Here is a 15,252-nt window from a genome sequence, read left to right on the forward strand (position 1 = left end):
ACGAGGAGAGAACACTCACTGTCTCAGCCAAATAGGAAGAGCAATCAGAGAGAGTTGTCAAAGCCAGGGAGGGGTAACAGGGCGGTGGGCACACAGTCACGGACAAATACCCATCACCATGGTCCATCAGAACCTTGCTCCAAAGATTAGATACCTTAAAGAATTGGCATGGATAAGATAATGGGATAAATGCCTAGAAGTTGGTGTGCAAAGTGGATGAGAGGTTGGAACTTCGGAAGCTTGGCTGGGATGATTTACAGGCAGGAAAAGGAACACATCCAAGCCCCACACACTGCTAATTACGGAACACTCCCAACGAGTGTCACCATATCCTGACACAAATGACACACACACACTGAAAATGAAATCCAAAAGAAATCCAAAGAAACAATTCCGTAAGTTGACTATAGTGAAAAATGAATTCCCAAGAGACCAGGGATCGGAAGATTCCAGTCTTCCCCTTTCAGACCGCAGCTGCGCTACACATCTGTGTCTTGTGACATCATGCTTCGACACTTGTGAACTGAGAGTGCTGTCGTTCTCTCTTCCTCTTTCTCGTCCTCTGTCTTCCTCTCTCTAAGATGCAAGAAGCCCCCTACTTCGTCCTGGACTGCAGTCAGCGAGAAGACAGAAGTCACGTCCACCCACAATCCCATCCTGACTGTCAGCCACAGACAGGAAGTGTTAGAAGGGAAGAATAAGGTGAGTGTTCGAGTGGGTGGACTGATCATAGGGAACAGATGAAATTAATACACAAGAGGGCACACAAGAACGCAAAAGTACTCCCAGGATTCACACAAGTGCATCTGCGCTCAGTTCTGTGGAATTATGTGTTCCACCAAATGTTTCTAGATAACAACAATCAAGTTCCAATTCTAGTTTTTCTGTTGGTGGTTAAACAGGTGTCCTTCCTCTCTGATTACTGGAACAACATTAAATAATTTATTTTAAGAATACTCCATCTCCATCCCCCATGCATGTACCTGAATCGCCCTCCTTGTTGGTGCTAGAACAACAATAACAAATAGTAACGAAGAGTATTAAAATAAGTTTGTTTTGGTATCAGTTTGATAAATATCAGAACCTCCTTTAATAAGAAACATGGAGGGAATAGAATCTGATGGCGAGCAATCCAGCTGTCAAAATCAGTTTCCCCAAACCTGTGGAGAGGCATGTTGATGTAGTGGCTTAAAAGTTGTGGATTCTATCCCGTATTAGGATGGGTCTTAACCAGTGTCAGTGTCAAACCTACTTATATCAGAAAAGTGGGTAAGAGAATCTGACGGCAAGAATCTGACAGTGAGCAACCAGAATCTGTTTCCCCAGCCCTGTGGGTTGATTATATGCCTTTTGAGGATGAATCCCAACCAATATCAGTTTGATAAATATTTGAACCTCCTTCAATAACAGGGGTTCTCAACTCTGGACCTCGAGATTCACTTTCCTGCAGAGTTTAGCTCCAACCCTAATTAAACACACCTGAACAAGCTAATCAAGTTCTTCAGGTTTCATCCAGGTTGGCGATAATCTCTGCAGGAAAGCGGATCTCGAGGTCCAGGTTTGAGGATACCTGTTCTATAAGAAACATGGAGGGAACAGAATACAATGGCGAGCACTCCAGCTATCAGAATCTGTTCCCCCAGCCCCATGGATGATGTAGTGGCTTAAAAGTTGTTGATCTGATTCTGTTTGGGGATAAATCTTAACCAATATCGGTTTGATAAATATAAAAAACTTCTTTTATAAAAAACATGGAGAGTCATGTTGATGTAGTGTATTCAAATTTGTTTATTATATGCAGTTTAAGAATGCATCTTAACCAGTATCAGCTTGACAAATATTAGAAGCTCCTTGTATAAGAAATATGAAGGGAACAGAATGGCGAGCAATCCAGCTGGGAGAATATGTTCCCCCATCCACTTGAAGAGACATGATCCAGTGGCTTAAAAGTTGTTGATGGGTCTTAACCAGTATCAGTTTGATAAATATTAAAACCTCCTTATATCAGAAAAGGGAGGAATGAATCTGACAACGAGCAACCCGGGTGTCAGAATCTGTTCCCCCAGCTTTGTATAGAACCATGATGATACCATTTGAGGATGGATCTTAACTAATATCAGTTTGATAAATATTAGAACCTCCTTCTATAAGAAACATGAGGGGAACAGAATCCGATGGCGAGCAATCAAGCTGTCAGCATCTGTTCCCCCACCCCCATGAGGAGACATTATTATGTAGTGGCTTAAAATGGTTGATTCTCTACCTTTTGGGAATGGATCTTAAACAGTATCAGTTTGCTAAATATTAAAACCTCCATGTATAAGAAGCATGGAGGGAAAAGGATGGCAAGCAATCCAGCTGGCAGAATCCGTTCCCCCACCCCCATGAGGAGACATAATGATGTAATGGCTTAAAAGCATCTCTTCTATTTGGGAATGGATCTTAACCAGTATCAGTTTGATAAATATTAGAACCTCCTGCTATAAGAAACAATGGGGGAATAGAATTCAATGGCAAGCAAACCACCTGTCAGAATAAGAATGAAAAAAATTTTTGGTTTTCAACCTATGTTGTCAAATTTTGGTTACTCCTAAGCTTACTCATTTTGTGGCTAGAGATAATATGAAATGTTATTACCCCGTGTGAGCTTTGGGTTCTCAGAAAAATGTAAGTACTTACCAAAATTTACCCAACATGTCCCTGGATCAACATCATTGGTCATGGCTGGTCTTGGAACAACATTATTAGCCAAAGTAATGACTCATTATGGGTTTGTGCATAGGACTTAAGTTAGGTGCTTGAACAACATTCTTATCAATCAAGGTTAGGGTTTGAGCAGGGATTGTGTTATAGCTATGATTGTTTAATGAGAATGTAGTTCCTGGACAAACAATGGAAGTTGATGCAGAAACATGTCCTTGAGGAAATCACATAATGCGTAAGTGCTCTTAAACTTTCTAGCCATGCTTGCTTGCATGCAACAGTAGTTTTTTGTGTTTCCACAGACTGTAGGAGTTCTGATAGTTGGCGAAGCATTGATATCTGGCATCTATCGCTGTGTTGCAGCAAACTTAATGGGCAGAGATGAACTAGACATCCGTTTCTATGTCACAGGTACTTTGTATATATATAACTACATTTTAAAAGATGCTTAAACCTCAACATCGAAATATTTTACCTCGTTCTCCATAACTTTTTCTCTCATACTCCCTCTCTCTCACTTCTTCCCTTTCTTCCTCTAATACCGCCCTCCTCCGTCCCCTTGTTTTTGAGGGTTTGCTTTCAGGCTGTGCTAATTTCGGCCACAGTGGATGTAGCCCATCCTGGCTGTTGTCATAGCGACAGGGTGGAGGAGTGAACAGGAACCTGTGGCTCTTATCATACTGCCTCCTCGTGCAGTGCATTATTTGGAGAACACTGGTGGTGTTCGGGAAAGATAAACATTATCTTCCATCAGGAAACCCTCGAGCGGTTTCCACTGGAAATTTCAAATAGCTGAAGTACATAGCGCGCCTTTACACTAGCATCTTATTGCTACTTGTACTGACAATGGCTATTCAACATTGTCATCAAAGGTTACAAAAAATGCTGCTTGGTCAACACTTCCAAAATGGTTTCTCTAGGCTGTTTTTTGTTTAATAGCCTCAAACAAAACTCGGTTGTTGCGAGGAGGTCTGCATGAATTCGTTCTCACTGTATCGAGAATTTTATGCACAAGAAGTGGAAACTGAAACTGCTTTTGTCCACTATCACAGATGTCAAAGGAGGCCTTATTGCGTCTGGTCGAGAATGGCGGGGTCGAGAACGGCGGTCCCGGCGAAGGATCAGTGAAAACGGTGAAAGCCGATCCGGCGATCCACAGCACAAAGTTGATGTATTCCCTCAGCGACCAGCACGGATCAGCTCCAGGCATGACGAAGCAGATATCGTCCTCTTTTGGAGTAAAAAGTAGTTTCGCTTTCACAACAAAACACACAGCGTCTTCAGGACATGGTGGCAACAACAATACTACAGCGAGAATAAAAGTTACACTTTCTTTCTTTGCGTGAACATTTGGGCGGTGTTATGCAAATCTTCCCACATAGTGAGGTAGATATGTGGGGGCGTGTTCGAACGAGCCGTTTTAGGTAGGTGTGGCTGACTCTTAACTTTTATAAAGAATATCTCTTTGGATTTGAGACTTTAGTCTTTGCAAATTTACAGATCTTCTTTATGCACCAAGAGCTTGTAACACTCCAAAGAGAAAGGAAAAAATTAAACCGCATCATATGACCCCTTTAAAACAAATAAGCAAATTTTGTTTTTTACTGAAAGCAGATTTTACTGATACTGATGCGATCTTTGGCACTTTTATGGGGTACAAAATAGGGTCTGAAACTCTGAAAAATTTAATTGTTATAAATATTTCTTCCAACACATCTTGAAATATTATTATTATTATTTATTCATTTATTTTAAAATTGCATTTATTATTATTATTAATAATAATTTATGTATTTATTTTATTGCTTGTCTTTTTGTTTTATTCGGAATTATCCCTGTAATTGGAAAAAAATTGCTATATTTTTTTATAAATATTACTAAACAATTAAACAACAGTTTTAAAATATCCAGTAGTAGTAATTTACATTTTCCATTAGGTAATAAACATATTTTAATATTTTTCTTACAGTATCTTACAGTAACAGGGTTGATTGAGCTTGACAAATTTAGCCAACACTTACTTTTGCTCATATTATGTTACTACGGGGGTGTCATAGTTTTATTTTTTTTGTAACTGGGAGAAATCCAGCCTGGTATGGTCATTAAAAATAGTTAAAAAATAACTAATTGATAATAAATGTTTTAAACATATCTGATAAGGCTTACATCAAAAACAAGGGATTTGTGTCTAATTCTTTTTTTAAAAATAGGACACCACAGTATTCATGGTCATATACCATATCGCTGTATCATCTGTACATTTACATGCTTACAAATGCAAACAGATCAGAAATAGCAGGTTATTGCAGGTCACAACAGCCATCTGATTTTAAGTCACGTAAGGATGTATTTGCAGACACCCACACATTCAGAGACAGAGGCGGATAGAGAAACAAAAAGAGAAGGAGAAAGACAGAGCAAAAGGGGTCCTTGGGAACTGGGTCCCAGAGCTTCCTGTAGCCCTTCTCTCCAAGGCTGTGTGGAGCAGAACCTCTTTGGTGTGGGAATGAGATCTAGTCAGGAGGAAGAGCACACAATGGCACTTCCCACTATGCCACATTTACAGGCTGCTTCACATGGCCAAAGAACAATCAGCCAATCAGCCACTGTCACAGAACGAGGAAAGACAATAATCAATTGTGTCCAGGAGGAAAATATCTGAAGCAGAAGTTTAAACTTATTATTCTCCTCTTTTTGTAGAGTTTTATGTGATCACGCTTCATGTGAAGAACCCCTCAGGGATTTTTGTTTTATGTAAATTAAGTTCCAGACAAATTAACCGGCGATTCTCTTGTATTAATCTACATAAATTTGAGACTACACTGTAAAACTTTCAACAGCCAAAGCAATAGTAGGCGTGCTTGGCCAGCTAACCCGGAAATATCAGTTGAGTCTGTGAAATGCTGAATGTGTCATTAAGACAAACAGAGGGATTTCGCTGAATGGCACAAATCCAATGGCTGCAATTCAGACATTCCAGGCCTCAATCTGCAATGAAAGAAATACAACTCGCCGTCTATTCACACTTCTGTAACAATAGCTACCCGCGTCGCCCGTAAATCACTCAGCTGCTTTATAAGGCGGACGTGTAATGCTAAGTGCTTCATGTGATTGCCGTGATTTCCGTCAGTCTCCCTAGGGGTGTTTTTGATCTTTTTTGATTAAACTGATTCAGCAGATGTGGAACATCATGCGTAATGACCCCTGACCCGAGCCCTTTTGTCTCACACTGTACAGTTCTGCAGGCACCGGTGCTGCTGCGAAACCTGAGCAATCACAGTGTTAACGTAAGCAACTCGGTCACTCTCCACTGCCCCGCTCGGGGAATTCCACATCCCAGGATCACATGGTATAAGGATCAAAGAAAGATGCAGCGGGTGTCTGGTGAGACTAGAAAACATGCTTTTTGAGTATTTGTGTATCCTGTATGTGAATAGATTACATATGTGTTTCTTTTATTGGCAGGTATTATGCTGTTTCCAGAGGAAGGGACTCTTCATATCGACCGAATTACAGTTGAAGACCAGGGACTTTACACCTGTAAGGCCACCAATGAGAGAGGGTCTGTGGAGAGCTCCGCCCACATTTGGGTTCAAAGTAAGCTTCTGCTTTGTCCTTTGTCTTAAAACCTGAGAGTAAATTTACTAATTTTAATTTGTATTATTATAGCTTATTTTAAATTGTATGGCAAGTGTAAATTGAATAATAATAATAAATAATAATGCATTGAAAATCATTTTTAAATCATCGTCTATACACTACTGTAGAAATGGGGGGGGGGGGGGGGGTTATTCTGCAGCAACACATCAAATTAGATCAAAAGTGTCATTTTGTTTCAAATCAATTCTGTTCCATTGGACTTTCTGATCATTCAAAAAATTCTGAAAAAATAAGTATCATAAAAAATATTAAGCAGCACAACTGTGTCCAACATTGATAACAATAAGAAATGTTACTTGAGCACCAAATCAGCATATTAGAATGATTTCTGAAGGATCATGTGACACTGAAGACTGGAATAATGATGCTGAAAATTCAGCTTTACTGAATAAATTATATGTAAAAGTTTTAAAATAGAAACAGTTATATAATAATTCACAATAATGCTATTTTTACTATATTTAAAAAATTTTATTAAATTAATGCAGCCTTGGTGTGCATTAGACATTAAATATACATTAAATACATCCTTATGCATTTAAAAAAATTCTAGACCCCAGATTTTAAACTTTTAATGTATGCATGAATAGTCCTTTAACAGTTTTATGTTGGTATCAGTTTGCTGTTTTTTTTTTTGTTTGTTTTCCCTCCCAGCCTTTTTTTGTCCTCACACTCCCTTATTTACTCTTGTCGGATGCTTCTAAACACGGTGCTGAGAGGAGACGTTCACGCTGTTCTCTTCCGATAGGCCAGGAAGGAAACTGTCTCCCATTTTCATTTCCCACAGATGGCCTTGGTTTTTCAACCCTTAAACTGTTTGCCTACACTGTAAATAGGTTGCTGTAAATTTTACAGTAACTTACTGGCAGCTGGATGCCAGTAATTTACTCCTACACCTCCGATGCAGACGACATGACCACAAACTTGAAAATAAAATACAAAAGATGTTCTTAACAGTGGTGTTTCTTCTCTCAGTTTTCCTCAGTAGGTTGTTAGCTCGCTGTTTTATGTTAACGTTACGTCTGTCACTGAATTTAGGGACCGTCTCTAAAGTTACATACGACATTGGTACACACTTTCTAACTTAAATTGCATTTGAAGAGAATTACCTTACTTGCGATAAAGAGGCAGAGTAGAGAAGATAGCTTACTATGCTTCTCTTTGTTCAACTAAGTTAGTTAACTTCGGCTAACTGACATTATTAACTTACCAGTTGATGTTATCATCGATACTATGACATTCACAAGAAGATGATCCAAAATGCACCTCCGACGTCGCAGACAACATCCAGACTAGAAATCTGAAAATAACAAACAAAAGAAGTACTAGAAAATACTGTTTAATATCTACACTGAAACAGTGGTTTGCCTAATGCACTTTACCACAGTATTTCACGTTAATTCGCTGTTAAGGTTAAATAACGACTCGCCAGAGGAGCTAACTTGCATTAAAGGGCAGCAGAACGTACAAACGTGTTTCTCGGTTTAACTAAGGTTTATTTCGTCTAATATAGCCGACCTTAACTTACTCACCAGTCCATGTTATCAGTCTTTTGGCGACATTCTGGCCGTCAGTCAGAAAAAAAGGCTCCAACTCCCGACATGAAAAATTACACGATGAATAATGTTAGTTTGCTGTTAACAAGTGAAAACATATTAAAATATCGCAGTTTTGCATAAAACAGAAATAATGTACTAACCTTTCGTCGAGTTAAGGTGCATTTCTCTTTTGTCCTTTTACAGCCACTTAAACCAAGTAGTCAAAAAAGAACTAATTTGCCATTGGTCAGTTTTTCGCGGGCAAGCTCACTACTGTAAATTGATTTACAGTAGTAAGGTAACACAGTAGCGGCCGTATATTTTCCCATAATCCTTTGCGGTTTACAGTAAAATACTGTATACACATTTTACAGTATCTTATTGTACATATTACAGTATAATACTGTTCAAATTACAAAAATCAGTTACAGTGTATTTTTATGTAGGTTAATTTGTTTAGCTAATGCATTACTCATGACCTATAGGGAGTTGTCATGCTCATGGGGACAAATGTGATCCCGGTCATGTCCCAGTCTCTTATTTTTTCTCTTTAAACAACACTTGTTTATGTATCCAAAAGGTTCATCTGAATCACTTTCTCTGGAGATCCCGACTCTAGCATGTACATGCGTGGTGGCCACTCTCTTCTGGTTGCTTCTCACACTGCTGATTCGCAAACTCAAACAGGTGAGAGCCAATCAAGGCCAATTAAAACTGCTTATATTATTGTAACATGTAATATATATTTATATTATGTGGGTCATTCTCAGCCAAACTCCACTAATGGCAAAGCAGAGTACCTGCCAATCATCCTGCATCCAGGGGAGGAACCTCTGGTTGAGAACTGCGACAGATTACAGTATGATGCTGCCCAATGGGAGTTTCCACGTGACCGCCTTAAACTAGGTAAATTGTGTGTGTGCTTTATAAGTTGTATTGATGCTGTTATGCAGTATACTGATATGTGATTTATTGTCCTGTTCTCTAGAAAAGCCCCTGGGGCGAGGGGCATTTGGCCGAGTAATGCAGGCCTCAGCTTTCGGCATTTGCAATTCAGCCAGCTGCACCACAGTGGCCGTCAAAATGCTTAAAGGTATATTCTTAAGCATTAAAACTGCTCAAGAATCTTAAAAATACCTGTTGTGTAAAAAGCCTATTTAGCAAATATACATTAGTGTCAGGAGTTATGTCTGTCCTGTTCCTGCAGATGGCGCTACGCCCAGTGAACACAAGGCTCTGATGACAGAACTGAAGATCCTCAGTCAAATTGGGCATCACCTCAATGTGGTCAATCTTCTTGGTGCATGTACCAAACCAGGAGGTCTGCATGTCACCATTTCTCTGTAAACCCTCAAAGTTTGGTTTTGCTGTAATATGGCATCTATAAAAGTGATTCAAGATGTGTTAGGCTTGTGCATGTATATGTAACAGGTTACCATTTTAGGGTCAGCATCTTTCTTTTAAAATAAATTAATACTTTTTATTCAGCGAGTGTGCATTAAATTGATCAGAAATGACAGTAAAGGCATTTATAATGTTAGAAAAGATTTCTATATCAAATAAATGCTGTTTTTTTTAACTTTCTATTCATCAAAGACCTTTTTCCTCAAAAAAATGAGGAACTTTTTTTTTTTGATTCATTGATAATAATAAGAAATGTTTCTGAATGTTAGCATAAATGTTTCAGAATATTAGAATGATTTCTGAAGGATCATGTGACACTGAAGACTGGAGTAATGATGCAGAAAATTTAGCTTTGCATCACAGAATAAATTAAGTTTTATAATATATTAAAATAGAAAACATAATTTAAATTGTAATAATAATTCACAATATTACTGTTTTACTGTATTTTGATCAAACAGCATGAGACTTCTTTCAAAAACATAAAAAAATTGAATTGACCAAACTTTTAATCAACATATATAACATTTATGGTATATAGAGAGCGACGGGTGTTGTTCTATATGCATTAATTTGATATGTTTTGGTATTTTCAGGGCCTCTGATGATCATAGTTGAATACTGTAAATTTAGCAACCTGTCTGCGTACCTTAAGAGCAAACGAGAGGTGTTCCTGTTGAACAGGGTTAGTCTATCTATCTATCTATCTATGTATATGCAGTCATCAACTTCATGTCTGAGCTACAATCTTTTATTAGTTTTGCAGAACGTCACTCAGAAAGTCTTATGATTGTCACAGTATTTTAAGCGGGGAACTGTTGGTCTGTGGTATTGTGAGGTTTAGTGACTTCTACATATGTCTGATGTCAAGTTTATAGACTTCTCCTATTTCCTTCTGAAATAAACAGAGCAGTGTTCATCAAGACAACAGAGTCATACTTCCCTCTGTGTGACCATCTCTAAAGCTTCTTACCTCCTTGAATGGCCTCTACAAAAACTTCACACAAAGAACAGTGTGTTTCTGTGATAGTCCTGACCCAAGATCAGTGGGGCTTAGTAAAATATGCGATACATATGGAGTCCTTGTATTTAACTCACACTGATATGTTGATATGTGCTGAGCATTATTCACCAGATGTGTTCCAGCTGAGTGGCTGCTCATTTCATGTGTTGTGTGTCTGACTCAGGAGAACAGAGAAGAGGAGGGAGGCATGAAGGAGGGATATAAAGAACGCTTGGCCAGTGTGTCCAGCAGCCAGAGCAATGCCAGCTCAGGGTTTAGTGAGGAGAAAGAGATCTCAGAGGAGGACAGTGGTGAGCTTTCATCACATGCATGATGTCATTTGAATTATCAATGTGCAATGAACCATAAAACTTGTTGAACAGTACGGAAATCTTTCCCCAGTACAATAATGATTTATTTTGATGCAAAAAGACATTAAGGGGATAGTTTACCAAAAAAAAAAAATGTAATTGTCATCATTTATACTACCGTTCAAAAGTTTAGGGTCAGTAAGATTTATGAAAGAAATAATTATTTTATTCAGCAAGGTTTCAAATGTGATAGTAAATAGTTACAAAATATTTCTAACTAAATGATTATTTCCAAATAAATATTTAAATAAATGCTATTTGTTTGAATTTTCTATTAATCAAAGAATCCTGAACAAATCTATCTACAAAAATATTAAGCCAGAGCAACTGTTTTCAATATTGGTAATGATAAGAAATGTTTCTTGAGCAGCAAATCCACATATCAGAATAATTTCTGGAGGATCACGTGACACTGAAGACTGGAGTAATGATGCTGAAAATTCAGCTTTGACATCACAGGAATAAGTTACTTTTCCTAATATATTAAAATAGAAAACAGTTATTTTAAATTGTAATAATATTTCACAATATTACTGTTTTTGATCAAATGCAGAAATTACTTCTTTTTTTTCAAAAGCATTAAAAAACATTTTACAGAAAGTTGAAAACTTTAAAAGTTAGTGTAGTCACTATCATGTCCATGGATCAAAAATATTCTTCAGGATATTGCTTCAAATTTCACCTTTTGTGTTACATGGAAGAAATAAAGTTCAGTTTGGCATGACATGAGAGTAAAAACAAATATAATGTTGGTCTTAATATTAACACTAGACATTTCTGGGTCAGTTCATTAAAGAGAGACTAACGTCTTTCTGTTTGTCTTCTGCAGGTTCTCTTCCTGAATCCAACAACCCTTTGCTGCTTGAAGACCTGATTTCTTACAGCTTTCAGGTGGCCAGAGGAATGGAGTTTCTCACTTCTCGCAAGGTAAAGAGCCTTCCTGTCTGCATCAGGGTATATGAACATGAATATGGACTTGTTTTTTTATGGATATGTTTTTTTTCATGTTTCCAGTGCATTCATCGTGACCTTGCTGCCAGAAACATCCTGCTGTCCAACAACAATGTGGTGAAGATCTGTGATTTTGGCTTGGCCCGAGATGTGTACAAAGACCCAGACTATGTGCGCAAGGGAGATGTGAGTGTAATGCCATCAATATATCAAAGTTTATGGTCAGCAACTTAAAAAAAGGATCAAATGTGTGTAATGAATGTGTGTTGCCATGAAGGCACGGTTACCAGTGAAATGGATGGCACCTGAATCGATCTTCGACAAAGTCTTCACCGCTCAGAGTGACGTGTGGTCATATGGAGTTCTGCTCTGGGAGATCTTCTCACTTGGTAAAGTCAATACTCTTTATGTACATCAGATAATTCAAGCATTTGGCAAATGCCACAGTTGATTTTTTCATAACATCATCCCTTTGAAATATGGCACAATCGAACAATTGACATTTGTTGCTCTGCCAGGTCATAGCAAGAGAATGAAAGTGAGGAAAATGGATTAGGAAACAAGAAATGTAACCGTGTTTGTGGTCCATAGGAGCGTCTCCATACCCGGGGCTGAACATTGATGAGGAGTTTTGTCACAGACTGAAGCAGGGGACTCGGATGTGTCCTCCTGAGTACAGCACCCCGGAGATGTCAGTTCTCACATCTGAGTACATCATATTAAACATGTTCAATCATTGCCCCATGAACCAATACATTGCTAATATTGAGCTTGTGGGATTTGTCTGACAGTTACAGCATTATGATGACATGCTGGGAAAATAACCCTGAGGACAGACCTTGTTTCTCTGTTCTTGTGGAGATACTGGGAGACCTCCTGCAGACCTGCGTCCAACAGGTGGGACATTATTTATTGTGTTTGTTTGTATTTGACTGGTCAGAACTTTTTTTTTTTACACACACTTTTTTAAAAACAGGATGGAAAGGATTATATTCCACTGGACGCTTTTATTTCTGGAGAAGGAAATACCGTCACGGCGCACATCGACCAGAAAGACATAAGCCAGAAAACACTGGGAACTTCAAGGTACAAATGTGATCATATGTGAACATATTAACTGAATATAAATAATAATTACATGTGAAATACAATATGTACAATTCAAAATACATACAAAGTGTGTTCAAAAAACAATTTCATTAAAATAAATAAATTAAAAATGTCAAATTAATTATTAAAGGAAATTAAGATAAATATTTAAATGTATTTTAGCTACATCAGCTCTGGGAAAATCAAAGCCATCAGCACTTTTGAGGATCTACACAAAGAAATCCCCATTGTAAGTGTTTTAAAAATGTACTTGAATTTCACTTGGGTGAAGTTGCCGAGATTGACTGTTTTTTTTTTTTTTTTACTTTACGGACAACCAGTCTGACAGTGGAATGGTTCTCCCGTCTGAAGAGTTGATTCGGGTGAAGTGGATGGATATTGCCAAAAACATCACTAAGTAGGTGTCATGGCAGTGGCTTCGATGATCTGTTACATAACCATTAAAAAGTTTGGGGTCAGTAAGATCTTTTATTTTAAGGACTTTTTATAGAGTCCTTTTATTCAGCAACGATGCTTTAAATTGATCAAAAGTGATAGTAGAAACATTTATAAGATTACTGTTTTAAATAAATGCTGTTGTTTTGAACTATTTCAGCTTCTAGTTGAAACTTCTGTTTCAGCTTTGCAATCGCAGGAATTACATTTTTAAAGTATACATTATTTTACATTGCAATATTTCAAAATATTACTGTTTCATTGTATTTTTGATAAATGCAGCCTTGGTGAGCACCTAACTTTCCTAAACATTAAAAAATCTTACCAACCCCAAAACTATATGGACAAAATTATTGGGACACCCCCTTCTTTAGAACAGAAAAAAGGCACTTCCAAAACTGTGACAACAAAGATGGAAACATAATTAAAAAATGTTATTTCCATGTCTGTTGCAACAGTTTTGGAAGCAATTGGTGTTTGGTGATGAGTTTTTGGCTCAAGGTCTGCATTTAAAGTCACACCAGAGGTGTTCAGCTGGGATCAGGACTTGGCTTTCTGCAGACCAGTCAAGTTCTTCCACACTGACTTAATCAATCATTTCTTTTTGAACCTTGCCTTATACAGAGGCATGGTCATGTTAGAAAATTAGAAAAGGGTCCTGTCCAAACTGTTGCTATTATATTAGAAGCACACAATTCCCTAGAATAGCATTATATGTTTAAACATTACAAGATTTGTAAATTACTAAAGCAGTCAAACCTATTCATTAGAAGGATGTCCCAATACTTTTTTGGCAATAGAGTGTATATTAAAAATGAACGTGTGAAAAATGAGCATTAAGTTACATGTAATTAGTTACATAAAATGAGGTCACTGCCTTTTGTGTTGCAGGTTCTTCTCCAAAGGTCAAAACCAGCACATGAAGGTGCCTGTAAAAGTGCTGCCTTGTATGAATAGCGCCCCCTGTTGTCATCAGAGGGAGGTTCCTCCTGTGTGTTACTCTCAGAGGTGCTGTTCTCCCCCACCAGACTATGAACTAAACTTATTGCAGTATTCCACTGTATTGCACAGATAGGTATAACATTTGTGTAGCTTACTGAATAAGCCAAATTCAAGTCTTCATGATCTCACACACACACACAACCCATTTACTGTACAAACACAAAATTTTTAATAGGGGTCGTATACTAAACTTATTGCAGTATTCCACTGTATTACAACACAGATAGGTATAACATTTGTGTAGCTTACTGAATAAGCCAAATTCACGTCTTCATGATCTCACACACACACACAACCCATTTACTGTACAAACACAAAATTTTACTGTTTGCATTTCTAGTACAATCCTTTTTTCCTTAGCTAAAGTATGCAATATATCTGTCTATAGCCCCCCTAAAAATGGCCTAGCGACGCCAATGATTGTTACTATCTTGTTAGCAAATAGCATTTCAGCGTTTTTGTTTTTAAACTCTTATCTCATATCTGTATATCCTCTTTGAAGCCACTGGTAATCTGTACCACTTTAGTTTTGTTCTAGTAGTCACAGAGCAGCTAATATTATTTATGAAAAGCATTTATTACATTCACTGCTTGTAGGTACCAAATGTTTAACTGTAGAGCACATTTCATGTGCTGCAAGCCATATGCTGGAAAAGTTATAACATTATTGTCAATGCTGAAAACAGTTGTGCTGCTTAATATGTTTGTGTAAACCATGAGAATATTTTCAGCATTATTTGAAATTCAAAACAACATTTATATGAAATGGAATCTTTTGCACCATTATAAATGTCTTTATAGTCACTTTTGATCCATGTAACACATCGCGGCTGTTAGTAAAAAAACATTACTAACCCCAAACTTTCTAACAGTAGTGTGTTACAGTAGTTAAAAAAATGGGTTAAAAAAACCTTTACTATCATGACACTAATCTCAACCCTAATGATAGCCACAAAAATTTCTGCTGTAAAACATTTGCACCATTCAAAACCATATCTGAGACTGGGTCTCGTTGCTGCTTTTTCAGTGCTGGTCATTTTTGTAGCATCTATTTTGGAAAGCATCCTATTCTTCT

The 15,252-nt window shown here is 37.6% G+C and overlaps 1 protein-coding gene across 1 annotated transcript; it reads left to right on the forward strand.

The window, feature by feature from the left end:
* Positions 1-5,690: 5,690 nt before the first annotated feature.
* On the forward strand, positions 5,691-14,689 carry LOC107591262 (vascular endothelial growth factor receptor 1-like). Its single transcript, XM_016280377.1, has 18 exons — positions 5,691-6,087; positions 6,169-6,300; positions 8,482-8,588; positions 8,672-8,807; positions 8,890-8,994; positions 9,109-9,222; positions 9,902-9,990; positions 10,493-10,619; positions 11,509-11,606; positions 11,694-11,816; positions 11,908-12,019; positions 12,222-12,321; positions 12,422-12,527; positions 12,607-12,716; positions 12,903-12,969; positions 13,061-13,137; positions 14,067-14,225; positions 14,680-14,689. The coding sequence occupies exons 1-18, from the start codon at positions 5,901-5,903 to the stop codon at positions 14,687-14,689; spliced, it is 1,959 nt and encodes a 652-aa protein (XP_016135863.1). The 5' UTR covers positions 5,691-5,900.
* Positions 14,690-15,252: the final 563 nt, after the last annotated feature.

Source organism: Sinocyclocheilus grahami, unplaced genomic scaffold (genome assembly GCF_001515645.1).
Source record: "Sinocyclocheilus grahami isolate Dianchi unplaced genomic scaffold, SAMN03320097.WGS_v1.1 scaffold139.1, whole genome shotgun sequence".
Classification (NCBI taxonomy): Eukaryota; Metazoa; Chordata; class Actinopteri; order Cypriniformes; family Cyprinidae; genus Sinocyclocheilus; species Sinocyclocheilus grahami.